Source organism: Denticeps clupeoides, unplaced genomic scaffold (genome assembly GCF_900700375.1).
Source record: "Denticeps clupeoides unplaced genomic scaffold, fDenClu1.1, whole genome shotgun sequence".
Classification (NCBI taxonomy): Eukaryota; Metazoa; Chordata; class Actinopteri; order Clupeiformes; family Denticipitidae; genus Denticeps; species Denticeps clupeoides.
The window spans coordinates 28734-45053 of NW_021630103.1; the positions used below are offsets into that span (position 1 = coordinate 28734).

At 44.5% G+C, this 16320-nt stretch overlaps 2 protein-coding genes across 5 annotated transcripts; one reads left to right on the forward strand and one right to left on the reverse strand.

Moving 5' to 3' along the window:
• Positions 1 to 2055: 2055 nt before the first annotated feature.
• On the reverse strand, positions 2056 to 12656 carry LOC114783594 (kelch-like protein 24). Its single transcript, XM_028969102.1, has 8 exons — positions 11820 to 12656; positions 6164 to 6276; positions 4446 to 5313; positions 4056 to 4240; positions 3864 to 3982; positions 3582 to 3770; positions 3191 to 3379; positions 2056 to 2687 (listed from the first exon to the last, which is right to left on the reverse strand). The coding sequence occupies exons 3-8, from the start codon at positions 5294 to 5296 to the stop codon at positions 2493 to 2495; spliced, it is 1728 nt and encodes a 575-aa protein (XP_028824935.1). The 5' UTR covers positions 5297 to 5313; positions 6164 to 6276; positions 11820 to 12656; the 3' UTR covers positions 2056 to 2492.
• LOC114783592 (transforming growth factor beta activator LRRC32-like) lies at positions 7093 to 12076 on the forward strand. Of its 4 annotated transcripts, XM_028969101.1 has the most exons (4): positions 7093 to 7194; positions 7308 to 7439; positions 8056 to 8146; positions 9193 to 12076. In XM_028969101.1, the coding sequence occupies exons 3-4, from the start codon at positions 8060 to 8062 to the stop codon at positions 11038 to 11040; spliced, it is 1935 nt and encodes a 644-aa protein (XP_028824934.1). In that variant the 5' UTR covers positions 7093 to 7194; positions 7308 to 7439; positions 8056 to 8059; the 3' UTR covers positions 11041 to 12076. The 4 variants fall into 4 exon arrangements, with proteins under 4 accessions (XP_028824934.1, XP_028824931.1, XP_028824932.1 ...); XM_028969098.1 differs by lacking the exons at positions 7093 to 7194; positions 7308 to 7439 and adding an exon at positions 7497 to 7705; XM_028969099.1 differs by lacking the exons at positions 7093 to 7194; positions 7308 to 7439 and adding an exon at positions 7653 to 7705 and having other exon boundaries at positions 7973 to 8146.
• Positions 12657 to 16320: the final 3664 nt, after the last annotated feature.

The following is a 16320-nucleotide window of genomic DNA, read 5'->3' on the forward strand; positions in this document are numbered from 1 at the left end:
TGTTTAATGTTTGTGATTCTTTGGAAACCGTCATGAATCTTGTGACCTGACGAACACCTCGGCGGATCGGGATTCAAACCGGCAACCTTCTGATTAAGGGGCTGCTTCCTTAACCGCTAGGCCACCACTGTCCCTATTTGGTAACAGGACAGAGGGGAACATATAGCAGGCCCTCAGCCCCATCTGCACAAACCACGACAGTAATTCAACATTGATGAGCCCATCTGAGACCCACACAGAGCTCCCAGGAATACAATCAAATTATCTCACAATCACTATCTTTTTTGTCTTTTTTAGATGTTTCCTGCACATTCTCCAGATCCTTGAATGGGAAATAAATACTTCTGCACACTCTGAACATCAACAGGCCATGTTTTATTTTGAAATGGGTACAGTGTAATGTAGGATGAATGTTTTACAGTGTGGATGTGGCCTGTCAGGATTTTTCTGGCATGCTCCCTTGAGCCAATCAACAATGCCTTACTGTACACATAAAAATCAAAGTAGCTGTCCTTCAGTGAGTCTGTGCTTGAAGCAGTCATGGAATTAAGGAGTAAAGTATTATTTCACTTAACATTTTGTTTAAAGCACAACATGAATAATGCTGTACAGCATGAAGAATAACTAGATTATATATTATATAATAAGAATAATTTAAATAAATTAAAGAGAGGCACTTTTACAAATCACACTTCATCCTGGTTGGAGCAGCAAACGCGCTCAGGTGACGTTTTTCCAGCACATCCCACACATCAGATTGAGATCTGGAGAATTTGGATTTCCTCAAACGAGTACTGTGGAAATGTGCACGTGAAAAACAGCTTCTTGAAAGGTGGATGAAAGGTCTGCATCTCTCTATCTGTCCATCTCTCTATCTCTCTCTATCATAAATGTTTAATGTTTGTGATTCTTTGGAAACTGTCATGAATCTTGTGACCTGACGACAATTTCTAAGGAACTGGGCAGAGAGGTAATCTGAACACCAACATGCTGGGGTGGGGGGAGATCCCCACTTCAGCTTTCATCTAAATTCCAAACGGAACTAAGGTCACATCACCACAAACTGGGCATGTGTGATACCACTGGTTTCCCATTTGATCCGATACCAACTAAAATTCAGGTTGGTATCGGCAATACTGATCCAATACTTAAATTGTATACAAAAACTAAATGTGATTGGAAAATCGAGCTAAAAGGTGTGTCCCCATAAGTGGATCAGTGGAGGTCTAGTGGCCTCCCCGTAATCAGAAGGTTGCTGGTTCGACTCCCAATCCGCCAAGGTGCCACTGAGTGCACCACCGTCCACACCCACTGCTCCCCGCATGCCTGTCATGGCTGCCCACTGCTTACTAAGGGTGATGGTTAAAAGCAGAGGACACATTTCATTGTGTGCACCGTGTGCTGTGCTGCACTGCAGTGTTTCACAATAACAATCACTTCACTTTCATAAGTGTGTGTGTATGTGGGGGGGGGGTGAGTCTGGATGGAACACAGACCGTTTTTCTTAATGTTGGAGAAAATCAAAGCGTCCACACTGGTGTACAAGACCTTAACTCTTGTATTTGAAAACATCATGTGAAAATGTATGGGATGCATTGATATCGAGGCACTGATAATTGTAAATGAATTGAATTGTGAGACCAGTGAAGGTTCACACCTCTATTATAAGGTAAATTTTTATTTGTATTTTTCTGAACTTTTCCAATGCAACCAAGTCAAATCTAGAACAATGAGCAGATCCTGGTTTAAATAAAGGTTTGACATGATGCTTTTGGTAACAGGACAGAGGGGAACATACAGCAGACCTCAGCTCCCCTGGGGAGTTCATCACCAGAACATTAGAGGGGCACTGGAGACGCTTGTCCATCTGGCCCTCAGCCCCATCTGCACAAACCACGACAGTAATTCAACATTCATGAGCACATCTGAGACCCACACAGAGTTCCCAGGAATACAAACGATCAAATTATCTCACAATCACTATCTTTTTTGTCCTAGATGTTTCCTGCACATTCTCCACATCCTTGAATGGTAAATAAATACTTCTGCACACTCTGAACATCAACAGGCCATGTTTTATTTTGAAATGGGTACAGTGTAATGTAGGATGAATGTTTTACAGTGTGGATGTGGCCTGTCAGGATTTTTCTGGCATTACGCTCCCTTGAGCCAATCAACAATGCCTTACTGTACACATAAAAATCACATTTATAACATCCTTTTAACAAGTAGCTGTCCTTTAGTGAGTCTGTGCTTGAAGCAGTCATGGAATTAAGGAGTAAAGTCTTATTTCACTTAACATTTTGTTTAAAGCACAACATGAATAATGCTGTACAGCATGAAGAATAACTAGATTATATATTATATAATATTAAGAGTAAATTAAAGAGAGGCACTTTTACAAATAGAGTATTAAAATCACACTTCATCCTGGTTGGAGCAGCAAACGCGCTCAGGTGACGTTTTTCCAGTTGAACAGGAAGTGGTCTGCATCAGGATTTTTTAGGTGTGTGCTGGGTGATGGTGACGCAGCCGTGGTAGCTGACACACCGTGACATGGGCAGCTCCTTGGACAGCAGTCCACTATCAGGACAGAAGGACCAAACACCGTCTACTGCTGCAGCGCACTCATCGCGGCCGCCCACGATGAAGAGTTTTTCATTACAGACTGTGAGCCCACAGCTCTCCTGAGAGACAAGCACACGGGATCAACAGACGGAACGTTAATGTCCTATAAACCATGGGGGCACTCATGCTTTTAAAATGCAGTAGAGGTTTGAGAATGACGTTGCTCTGGATAAGGGTGTCTGATAAATTGCAGAAATGTAAATGTAATGGTTTTTCCAGCTCTTGTTCTTTGCACATAAATGGAGTTATAACATAATGACTATCCTAATAACATTGTGTAGGTTCTCCTTCTTCCTTCCTTGGACCACCAATGGTCGGACCATGCTATGACCCAGCTGCAGTAAAAGCTCAAATGCTTCTGCGTTCAGTAGAACAGTTGCTGAATAATATGTCCCTCCCTCTGCCCCCTGTCCTTGGACAGGATTATTCACGTCATTGGATGGTGGTTATTATGTTGTGGCTGATTCTTGGTCAACTCGTCCCATTTCTACTCTCATATTGGTTTGCGTGTTCAATTAGTGCTGATCCTGCAACTACTACATGAAGGTGATTAACCACATACCACTTTCATAGGCAAGTTAGCAACTTTGCCCCAGGAGTCGTTGCTCGGGTTGTAGCTGTAGATCACATCCAGCAGGCCACCGACTACGTAAATGATGTCATTGTGGGCGATGGCGCTGATGCACCGCTGTGAAAACGGAGTTGGGGCCATGCACTCCCATTCGTCTGTGGATGGATCGTAGCGCTGTACCTACAACAGGAGGACGGAGGGTGAAGAACACCAGTCTGCGGAGCGCAGTTCCTCCATAATTACAAGGAGAGCCTGTAGACACCGCTTATTACAGGACTGGAGCTGACATGTCACACGCTGCAGGCGTGCAAAAACAAGAGCCCAGTTGGCTGATGGCTCAATTTACACTGATTGATGTTCTTTATCTTTTTAGGATGCTCACCTTGTCTGAGTTGTCTTTTTCACTCACCGCCCCTCCAATCACATACAGTTTACCGGCACAGCTTGCTAATGCAGCTGAGCTAACAGGAAGCAGCAAGGGGGCAACTTTGCGCCACTTGTTGTCGTAGGCGCTGTACGCCTCCACGCTGGATAGCCTCTCCTGGCCATTGTAACCCCCCACGACGTATAACTACAAGTTAAAAAAGAAAAAAAAAAAAAGTCATGGTTATCCAGCTCTTCTGAGCAAAGTGTTGCCCAGCATCACCTGGGGCAAGAAACTTGCCTTCCCAAGAAGCGCGCCCATCTTGTGGCGCCACCTGCCCTGATTCAAAGAGCCGACCCGGACCCACTGGTCAAGCTGGGACATGTATCTCCAGACATCCACGCTGTTCAGGGCACCACCTGGCAGAGCAGAGGATTTATTCACGAAACAACAGGGATTCGGGCCGGAGGTCAGCGCGGTGCCGGGCGCTACCTGAGACAAGGACGTCATTCTGAAATTCACAACATGCAAATTCAGACTTGGAGTATCCGGGTATAGAGGCGCCTGACATCCACTCATTGGAGGTGGGCTTGAACATTTCTGTGAAGGACAGTCTTGAAAAGCCATTTCGGTCACAGCCACCAATCACGACAATCATCTCTGCTCTGTCTGATGACCTAGACAGGAAAGATCAAGTTTTGCCTGATAATCATGAATTAATCAACAGCAACAATAAGTTGATTGTTATAGATTTTCATATATATTTCAAAAAATAACGATGGATTTGTGTTTATTTTTCCATCAGATAATATTGCTTTTTTTTTTGGTGGTCAGTAAAATATATTAAAAATGTCAGCAGACAACATCCACATTCGTGCTGACCTTCTAGGCTTTGTCCTGTGAGAATGCACCTCTCTTCCAAACATGTGGTATCTCCTGGCTTCAAGAATCAGAGGCCTGCACTCGGGGCAGTCCTGGACGATGCTGTCACTCTCTACAGAGTTCAACAAGAACACGGGATCCAGCAGAGGCAGGTGGACGAGCTCCAGCAGTTCCTTCAGTTCTCCCTTCCTACTGGTGGGCTTGTGGTGGACCCACTTGAGCACGGCTTTCACCAGCACCTCCTCACTTTGCACCTGCATCTGCTCAGAGGAAAGCAGCTTCTTCACTCGATCTTTGGGGAGGCTTGTGAACTCTTCGTGTTGATAAACCTGAGTGAAGTTCTGAAACAGCATCTTCTGGCACTGCTCAGCCAGTGGAGTGAGGGTGTAGAAGCTGGCAAAATCCATCAGGCCAAGGCAGTTGGAATGGTCCACCTGTTTCTCCAAGAACTGGATGCAGACCTTCCGTAGCACAGTGACATCAAGAAGATCTGCAGTCTGGAAAACCATGGCCACGTTGCCCTCATTGATGTTCATCAGTCCTTCGTACATGAAATTTAGCACAACCTCCAGAGCCGTGCTAGAGATGCCATTCATTTGCACCAGGTGTTGGTGCTGCTCTTGGAGCTGGCTGCTGAACATGGTGCGGAAGTAGCTGCTGCTGGCGCTGAGGACAGCACGATGACATGGAAACTCCTTTTCCTCCACCTGCAGCACCACGTCAGTGAAACTGCCGCTCTGCCGATAGAGGTTCAAGATCTGCAAGACTTGCTCTGCATGAGAGGGTCCGCTGCAGAAGTTGTCCTTTATTCTGCAGTCATCTTGTCCCTCTTTAATGGTCCCAGACCCCATAATGGAAGGATGTACAGCTGAAGAAATGAATTCTATGTTAAAATCAAAATCACCATGACTAAATGTGACATAAACATAACATCGACACAGACAATAAGGACATGCAGGATGCACATGAGTGCCAGTCAATAGAATCAGCAGCTGTGGCCCTAAAATGTTGCCAGATCTGAAAAACAGTACACCAAACACCAAAACAGAAAAATCTCCCTCAAACCATATAAAATGCTTCAAAGTGACAGGCTTTGCACTTTATCATGACAATTAGCACTCAGTTGTGAAGAACAATAAAGATTGTGTTCAGACTCTTATATGGCAGCATATTATTGAGATGATCTGAGGTTCAGTTGGTTAGAAATATTAAAAAATCTTTCTATTCATAAATAATTATTTTGGACAATTTTGTGGATTGTATATATTTTTACTGCTATAGGTAATTTTTATTATTATAGGTAATTACCATCTGTGATTTCACGGAACAAAAAATATATATGTTTAAATGTATGCCATGTCCGAGGAAAAATCTCGGATCTGGCAACACAGTGTAATGCAGAAGGAGAGAATCACAGAAGGACTACGGCAGTGTCCGACGTGTTAAAGTGGATCGTCAAATTATAAAAAAAAACATTTTACCTACTAAACATTTACAGCGGTGCAATTAATTTTACCCATTTGTATTGATTAAGTATGCAATTTACAAAATAAACTTCATTAAACTGAATGCAGCAGACAAATTGTGCATAACAAAGCTTTCTAAAAATGTTTTCACGTGAGATGAATAAAGAATTGCAATGATAAATGATAAGCATTGGTAATGGGTTGATGCTGGACACTCTTTAATAAAAACCTTGTATGTTGTATAGGACTCACCTTTGTCCAGATGATGGTCTGAAGTGATGTAAAAAGCCCTCACACATGTCAGCCTATAGACGGACGCACTTCCGTCTAATATGCAGGGTACGGCTGTTGGGGGCGGAGCTTGGCTCCATTTCCACACAAAGGCGTGGTTCAATTAGGGACCGCCCATCATCACAGAAAAGAATGTGGAGGCAAAGAAAAACCCAGACAAGCAACTTTTTACATATGTGCCAAAGTAGCCACCTACTGGGAACAAATTTTCAAAAGAATTTTAAAATGTTAATTTTTTTAGTCCAGACATTTTTAATTAGCGTTCAACTCTATATTTTATAAATTGGTATGCAATTGACACTTGACCTGAGCACATTGCAATACTATTCTTTTACTGCAGATTTGATGGAGATTTAGGTACGTACATTTTTAGTTTGCGATTGCAAAACAATCCTGTATATTATTGCAATTCTGGAATGTGGAAAGAAGAATATTTATAGTGGAAAACAGACCGAGTTTCCATAGCCCTCCAAGAGCAAGTATTCTTTATGTACATTGACGAATGTAGATATCTGTCCCTTCAATACTAAAATGACATCCACTAGGTGGCACTGTGGCGTGCTGCATGCTGTGCTGTAAATTTAACAATTTATTATTCCTGATTAATTTTCTAAGGACCTCCAGGACATGATTTTGCGTCAACCAACCAGTTGAGCGGAGAATTTAGTCATAGATCTGCTACCTGGCTTTTAGGTTAGATCAAAAATCCGCATTTCTGCATTTCTATTGTTCAACAGGCGAATATTGATGTCGTTTTTAATTCTCGCATTCTTATAACAAAATGAAAAGAAACACGGATGAATAAATAAAGTATCTGCTCCCTTTTTTGGAATTCTACATCTTTTCGCCGCTAGGGGGCGCCGTTTCACGCTCTTCCTGCCAGCGGGTTTGTCGGCTCCTGCCTGCCCGCTACAGACCCGTACAGCTGCTCTTCCTGGTGGCTTAAAGGAAACTGTTTACCAGCTCCAAAAATACTGAATTTATAAATTATGGTGAGTTTAAAATCCAATTAACGTTTAATTCATCCAGTGTATTTTATTGTTTTTTAAAGATAGATTTAATAATATCGATGTTTCGACATTTTGCACTTGTTATTTGATTAAAGTTTCGGACGAGCCCGTGTCCTGTCGCGGACTTCGTTATGCTGCGAAAAGAAAGTAAAAGCTCGTGGCCGCTCATGAAGGAATTCGACGCCAGAAGAAGGGAATCCCCGTGACGCGCGACATGGGTCCTGCAGGTACGTTCCGCATCCTCCTCCTCCTCTTCCTCGGGGTCTGGTCCTGTCCTGTCCATCGGCCTTCGTGCCGTGACACAACCTGTGGTCATCTGAGGGGGAATTCCTGAGAGAGGGAATATTCCCTTCCCGATCCCAAATAAGGAAAAGGGGGAGTATAGGAAAGGAGGTGGGGAACAATGCTGCAGGATGGAAGGTGGTAGCTTGAGCCATTGAGGATGTGAGATGGTCCCAGGAGCAGCTGGAGAGAGTTGCGCTTCCCAGCACAGGTAAAACAGTGCTTTCTCCAGACAAAATTAGTTTGCATCTGTCGCTTTGTAACTTTAATATCTTTGGTCTGTGTTGTCTTTCGTACGACAGGAAGATAGACATTTCTGCAAAATTGTCAGATCTGTGTCAGATATGTTTTTGACTTTTGTCTGTGGGTGTTTCCTTCCACGTCAAATTTTAATGTTAAAAAATAAGCCGTGAGCACATTTCTGCATGCATCATGTTGAAGTGCACAGTCATAGGTCAGACTGTTATTTGGCGAGCAGCTTCCTCCACCCTGCCACAAGAAGTAGTTTACTGGGGCCAGAAGATCAGGAGGTTCACCCACATGCTTCTCGACTCTTCACAGCACCATGGGAGCTCGCCTCTGGATGATTTTGGCCCTTATGGATGCAGCAGCCTCATCCTTACACCCGCAGCAGCTCTCCCGTTGCCGAGTGGTAAGTTGGATGGCGACCAGATACAGCCAGATCATACACACATAATCATAAAACAATTTCATGTACATTGCTTTGAGAAAGGAGCGTGGAAGCCGCTTTTTGAGTCGAGGAGAGAAGGAATTCCAGCTCTTCTAAGAATGCTGCGCACAGCATCATTGTTTGTCTGAGTAATTGGGAGCAGACACACACACTTTCTGTTCCCAGCTGGCTTTGGCTTTGTCTGGTGGAAGTATGGACATAAACAAATGCATGTTTTTGCTCCAGCGCCATATTTGGAAGAGCCAAGGGGCTCGTGAAGTCTGGAAACAATAAATGAAATGTGGGAGGCTTGGAGCTGTAATCGTCTCACTTTAACTGTTGATCTGCTTCGTCCGGAGTGAAAACAGGACTGTGTGAGAAAACATTTTCAGGATTGCGTGCGCTATACTGCATTATTAAAAAATGAAGTCATCAAATTAAGATTGGTCTTTTTGAAACCGTCTCCAGTGTGGATCTGTCACGAAGCGCTGGTATTAGTAGCAGTAGATTCTATAGATAAAAGACTGTTATTTGCATTAAAATACGATCAAAATGATGTACAGCCTTGTGCAGACATTGTTAATATTGTGCTTGGTTGCTGGAAATGGCTGTTAACGAGTGCAATATCTGCATAAATGTAAAGCGTTCCGTCATCAGCAACAATTACTCTTGGGTTTTAATGGCTGCTGTGTTCACTTTATCAGCTTGATTGATTATTAGGAATCTCAGTAAAGCTGAAAACAGTTGCAGTTGTGAAAAGTAAAGTGATTGTCACTTGTGATGCACAGCAGCACAGCACACAGTGAAATTTGTCCTCTGCATTTAACCCATCACCCTGAGTGGGCAGTAGGCAGCCACTGGGGAGCAGTGTGTGGGGACGGTGCTTTGCTCAGCAGCACCTCAGTGGCACCTTGGCACATCGGGATTCGAACCGGCAACCTTCTGATTATGGGGCCCTTTCCTTAACCGCTAGGCCACCACTGCCAGAAGATAAGCTTCTAATTCTCCTTTCGATCTTCTTTCACCAGAATGATACAGCTGTGTACTGCAACGGCATGAATCTGGAGGCCGTCCCAGATGAGCTGCCCCCTGACGTCCGCAAGCTGGACCTGTCGCAAAACCTCCTCCAAAACCTCACCCACGGCCTGCTGGCGGCCTTCGCCGCCGTGAGCCACCTGAACCTCCGCGCCAACAAAATCCAGTTCATTCAGCCGCACCTCTTTAAGGACATGACCAACCTGCAGGAGCTGGACCTGTCGAAGAACGACCTGGAAGCCTTCGCCCTGCAGAAGTCCGACGTGGGGCCGCTCACCGCGGTGCGGCGGCTCGACCTCTCCAGTAATGGGCTGTACACCGGCATGAGCGACTATTTCCTGCGCGAGGCTCCAGCACTCACAAGCCTGTCGTTAGCCAGCAATAGCATCACCAAAATCAACAAGGACACTTTTGCTGGATCCTCGGCCCTCCGCAGCATCGACCTGCAGAACAACGTCATCCTCGAGATTGAGGAGGACGCCTTCGACGCGCTGCAAGATCTCTCCGATCTCAATTTGTCCACGAATTCCATAACTTGCATCGCCGACTTCAACCTGCACCGACTCAGGTCGCTCAACCTCAGTAAGAACAGCCTGGAGCTCTTTGAAGCTGAGGTGGAAACCGATGTGGAGTACCAGCTGCGTTACCTGGACCTGCGGGAGAACAAGATCCACTACTTTCCCGTCCTGCCCTGCAGGAACAGGTTAATTTTTCTCGACTTGTCTCGGAACCGCCTGATGAGCGTCAACACTAACGGCACGGCTGAGGAGGAGGCCGCAGGTCATCAGAACCTCTCCGAGCTGCTCTACCTCGACCTCAGCCACAACCAGATCCACGCTCTGCCGGCCGCCTTCTTTCAGTGCATGCAGAAGCTGGAGACGCTCAACGTCAGCAGCAACTGTCTGAGGGACTTCGGCGTGAGCGGAGACGTCCCCATGCATTCGCTGAGAACCCTGGACCTCAGCTTCAACAAGCTGCGGAACGTCTCGTTCGGGGAGGACACTCTCCGCGCCCTGGAGAGCCTGTACCTGCAAGGGAACTATCTGAGCAGGCTGGACCCCGACATATTCCGCCGGCTGCCCCAGATCCGGGAACTGCATCTCCAGCGCAACGACTTGAGCGTCTGCGCCCACGAAGGCGGGGACGAGCCGCCCGGGTGCGTGTCGCTGTCCTCGATAAGGACGCTGAACTACTTGTACTATTCCAAAAGCAGCCCGGCGTCAGTGCCGGCCCACGCGTTCCGCGGAAGTCCTCTACTTCTCCTGGACCTGTCTGGGAACCCCAGTTTGCAAATCGACGCGCTTGCGTTCTCTGGTCTGGAGACGTCCTTGACGCGTCTGTCCCTCAAAGAAAACGACCTGCGTTCCTTGGACGCGGACCTGTACTTTTTAACTTATCTGGACTTGTCCTTCAATAAACTAACAGCAGTTCCGTTGTGGAACAAAGAGTCGTCGATCGAAGTGCTGAACCTTCAAGGCAACAGTCTGGTGACGCTGGAAGAGGACACGGTGTCCACGCTGGGACAGAGGCTGAAAACTCTCTACCTGAGTTCCAACCCCTTCAACTGCTGCAGCAACTCGTGGCTCCCCGCCCTGGTCCAGGAGTTCAAGGTGGACATTGCCGACATTGACGCAGTGACGTGTGCCTACGAGCGAGATTCCGAGCTCGGCCAGATCGACATCAGGGGCGCGTCGCAGGAACCCTGCCAGACCCTGAACAACAGCCGGCTGGCCGTCATCGTCATCGTGGCCACACTGCTGGGGCTGATCGTGGTGGTGATGCTGCTCCTGAAACTGTGTCACTCCAAGAGGTGCAGGCTGAACGACAGCTTTAAGGCGTGAAACACCAAACTGATTCGAATGAAGAATTATGGCGTGAGAAATGTGAAGAAATGGAAAATTTTTAGGATATATTTATACATAGACATCATACTAGGCATCAACATTTAAGGGTCAATTTGAAAAATTGGATAAGAATGTTTTGTAGACACTACATGTATCTTTTGTATTTATTTTCTTTTGCACTTTAACTATTGAATGTGAATATGAACAGATTCCAGCGGAGACACTATTTCTATGGAACGGACAGTGAATAGCTGCATGGACCTATGATATGTTCCACGTGCGTTCGTTTCCATCCACCGTGACTACGGAGAGGACGCTTATCAGGATCTTTGACTTCTCCTATGCAGTGGCGTAAGATATCAGCCGACTGGTTTATAAATCTGACCCGAGGAAGTAAAGCCGATGGGACGCCCGCAGAAGCCTTGTTTTTACAGCTTGCTGGGCACTATAGTTACGTTTCCTGTTTTTGATTGGCCCGCTGATTGAAATTGAGGGTCGGCCGGGAGTGATTAAGAGGTAATTCAGTCAAAATTGCCAAATCGGCAGCCATTTCAAGAATGCGTGTCCTGCTGGCTGGGTACACAAAACTCCGATCTAAAACACTGATATGGCTCGTCAAGTAAATTCACTGGTCTTTTTTTTTTTTTTTGGACAAGCACAGTGTGTTCTCATCTATATTAACAAGACCTTCTAAAATAGATGAAGGAAGATCCCCGGTGAGGGAAGTTCTCCGTCTTCTGGCATATTTTTAGTCATTCAGAGGCGTAAAAACTCACCTTGTCCTGTTTCCTCTTGGTCACACTGACTCATGACGATCACCTCTTCTGCTTTTCATTGTAGTTCACATGACGAGGGCCAACCAGAAAGCCCTAAAGGTCACATTAAATCAAAGTGACAGGTCACCTGGTCCTCACAGAAACTGAAACAAACTGTTTTTGTGTCCCACAAGTATGAAGGATTTTTGTGTATATGATGTAAATTCATGTAATTATGTTCTCTTTGTATTTTCATAAGTAAATTATCTGCAAACGCAGTTTTCCGTCTTCAATTCGTGTCTGTAACAACTGATTGCATCTTGATTGCTGAACCATGGTTGTGTCTCTGAGGACTGTCGATTTTAGGACAAATCTCAGTTTAGAGCATAGCAAATGTTTAAAGTCTGCAACAAAAAAAGTGGATAAAGACATACAGTCGCAAACCAGCTAACTTGCCACTCTCTGGGCTCTTTGACTATGAGGAAGCCCCAGTACCCAGAGGAAACCAGGAAGATGTGGAAACCGCACCCAGACTGGCTCTCAAACGTTGGACCCTAAAGTCATAAGCTGGGACAGACGGGCTGGGATTGTCCGTTTCCCTCACAACCCCCCTTCTTGTCCAGTAATGTCCTCTGTTGTCTGCTGCCAGGATGAGTTTCTGATGGTCTCCCCTGGGATGGGGCGCTCTGTTTTTCTGCAGTTAGGCTGACCTCTGAAAACAGGATGCAGGCTCACAGGAAACACCTCAGGACACATAAATATAAACTGCCAAGTTATTAGAGACAATCTGAGCCAGGTCTGCCAGAGCAGGACAGCCTCTGCTATGCATTCCTTAACCACCCTCTAAATAAAAATGAAAATATAGAACGTTTTTTTGGGCGTTACTTTGCTATGGGACATATGATATGGAGTTTCTGACGCTCAGGACCGGTGCTTACATGACGCCAAATCTCAGCTGTAGATAGAGTTTCAGGTGAAATGTTCACAATTGGGTTCAAAAGCTTGGATAATTACACCGCACAAGAAGAGAATTGCATGACGGGGGAGAAAACGTCCATTGTCTGTCCAAAGTCTGTCAGATTAAGGCTTTTGTTTGGCGATGCCACAGGCCCTGTTCCTGCAACAAGACCTCAACGTCTGTTCAAAGACAAAGCTAAATAACGCTATAATGTGCCATTAGCGTTCTTCCCCGAGAAATTATACACAATTTTTTTGAGAGCTTTGAAATTTTACGCTACGGAAAGCATTCCACGCATTGTTTGTAATAAAGTGTCCAACACATTTTTTTGAGGTCTACAAAGACCCTCAGTAGATAATGCGGTAATTTCTCTTGGTATTTGGCTGAACCACGTCAAGCACCAACATATTACAAATGTGCAATTGATTTCTTTGTTTATGAGTAAGGCTCATAAAGCGCCATGCAATTGAAGTTCTCTGTTTTCTGGAGGTGGCATGTTATAGTGGCATTTTCCTTGCAAAATTGAAAAATATGATTAGAAGTTAATAAGTGATTTCTGTTGGGATCATTCAACATATAAGCAGATGTTGAGCTCCAGTGATGACTGCGAACAAAGTTCCCATAATTTGGTTTGTTCTTGTAATGGAAATCTGCAAAAGAAAAAAAGAAAATGTTTGCTTGCTGTTGTCTGTAACATCCCCCAATCCCATCCTTCCAAAAAAGAACAAACAAAGATGGTGTGTGAAATCCCTTGTATCGACACGTGATGAATGTGTCTAAAGGAGACAAACTAACTCCAACGAACATGTGCACATGAAGATCTACACTTCACTTACTCTTCATCCCCTGGCTCATGATGATTGAGTTTGACGTACTGTTTTGTCACCAACCTGTTGTTCTGGATCAAGAGATCCTGGGTTTATGGTTCCTGACAGTTCAGGTTCCGTGTTCGCTGTGTGAAAAGTTTCCAGCCAAGATCTTCTTGGATGAGACCTCTCAGCTGTTGGGGTTTCGTCCTTTCATCCACCCGTGTGTTCTGCTTATCAGTTTGGAAAAACATGCTTGACAGAACCAACATGTCCTCCTCAGTCAGACCATTAAGATGTGCAATGTGAAGGAGTGCGCTGTGAGAGCAAGCTGTTTCCTGTGGAAGTGAAACGGTAACAAATAATCATGTGTAAGTTTGCAAAAGTGTATTAATTATTCACAGTATAATTAGAGCAATATTGTTGATTTAACTTGAATTTACATAAACATTTATTGAGTGTACCACAGATAGGGTATGTGATTGTTATTTTAGAGTTAAGAGTGCTTATCTGTCATTTTTTTATTCAGAAACATGACAATTAAATATTAGTTTCCTCTCTTCTAAGAGGCTATCTTGTATCAGAATTCAGTATTAAAGTTTCATTCAGTGACGTGGCCTCACATCTCCAAGGTTGTGAGTTGGATTCCCAACTCGGACCTTGTGCAGGCGGAGTTTGCATGCTTGTCCTGTGTTGGTACAGGTATCTTCCAAGTTTCAACCAAACTAATTTGCACACAGACATACTTCAGAGGCTGTCAACCATGAATGAATATCATAACGAACAAATCCCAAAATGTCCCCAAATATTCTATATCAAAAGTTATACAAGGCACTATGAAGTGGATTTTTTTCATTTTGAAATATTAATACATAAAATAAAAGTTTTGTATATTTACACTTTTAAAAATCATCACCACATCAGAATAGCAATGTTTGTTTTGTGTATAGTTTGCAGTTTTCCCTGTAAAACTTCAACAACTGGATTCAGTTTTGAGGCAAAAATCTCCTGTTGATGTTAAACTTTGAAAGATTATGACTAAGTAGCATGCACCATGCACCATGCACCATGCACCATGCCCAGGTCAGACAAAAGTTGGACAGCTCGCATTTATTTCTTGTGCTTCTGGAGGAAATACGTTGGTGCCCAGTGTTTGTCACCCACTGTGCAAGATTTCGTTTTTCACAGAAAGACAACGGATGAGGCTGTCCAATGACAAAGCCTGTGTGCGTGAAGCAAAGTCATGGGATTCCTGAAATGAAAATGAAAACCACGCAGAGCTGCCATCTGCCTTGTTTACGAGACGCTTAGTGGTCATTGTGAGGCGGGATTAAACCCGCCAAAGCGGATTATTTATACTGATAATCACTGTTTTCATGAGTCACTGAAAGTGTGAGATATGGGTAAATGGTTTTGGTGGAACAGATGTGTTTTTTTCGGTCTCTGGTTGTTGGTGTTTGTGTCTCTGCAGTTTTCGGTTTGGTCAGGACCACTCCGGCGACGTCGTGCACATGACTTTCTGTACACAGCTATACCCCTGCCACCGTTGTGGTCAAAAACAGGAGCACCCCTGCACCTCCATTCCTCAGAGGAAGACACATTATCCTATTGACTCGGTAGGAAGGCCAACGCCCTCTCTCATTACAATGAGGAGACCCTGTTCCCCTGACTTAATCCTGCCCATGCCGCCCATCCAGTGCAAGTGTTCTCAATGATTTATATATTTTTCTTTCAAGACATGACCTTTCAAGGGCTGTGAAATGTTTCTCCTTCCTCGTCGTACGAACACAGTTTATGTGGCCATGTTTTGACAGATGTCTTTAAAGTTGATATCAAGGGAACTGTGATTAGATTATCCCCCCATTCACCAACATCTTTACAAAAAAAACATATATATTCTCAAAAAACAGGAATTGTTTTGTCCTCAATCCAATCATTAGTTATATACTACCAGTCAGAAGTCTGGACACACCTACTCTGTGGTGGTTATAATGGAGCCATTTTGAAGAATCCAATGCTAAAAACAGATTTAATTATTTTTTTGTAGCAAGAGAAAGTGAAGTATGTTGAATCTGATGAATATGTTTTTTCAGAGTCACCTCTATGTAGCTTCATGGCTGCTTTGTTCACTATTGTCATCATCAGATTAACATGAATGAATGATAAGAAATGTTCAGCATAAACCTTCAGGACTGTAGGAAACCGTCTGCGATCTCCAAAGGTGGAGAGAAGACAAGAGTGTGAAATGCTGCCATCACAGCCAAAGCTCCCTGATTTGGAGAGACGCAAATCTTCAACATTTTTAAGCCATGGGAAGGGAGCCCAGCGAGACAGCGCTTGAACTTGGTCCAAAAAAAAGCACCGACCACCCCTGTGCATATTTTTCAGTGTCCCATTTGGTCCCTCTACAGACATTAACAGCTCCAGGGCAGACAGCAGACCTTCTAAGCAGGACAATGCTGGAGAGAAGAGGGCCAAAAAGGGAGTGAAATGGCTTGTTTTCCCAACAGCTGGAGATGAATTACTGTCTCTTACACAAGGTGTTGCATAAGAAGGTGGCCGCAATCAACCCTGCACTGATGTGTTTTCCATGTGAGGGTGAGTGAGGGCATTTCCAAGCTGAATATCAAGTCTAGTACACATGGGGTCCTATTCATTTTGTTTTAGAGAACTTTTTGTAAGAATGGCATAGAGCTATAGAACATAGAACGAATGAGCCAACCAATGAGAGGAGCTTTGATCAAAGCACTGCTGTTTC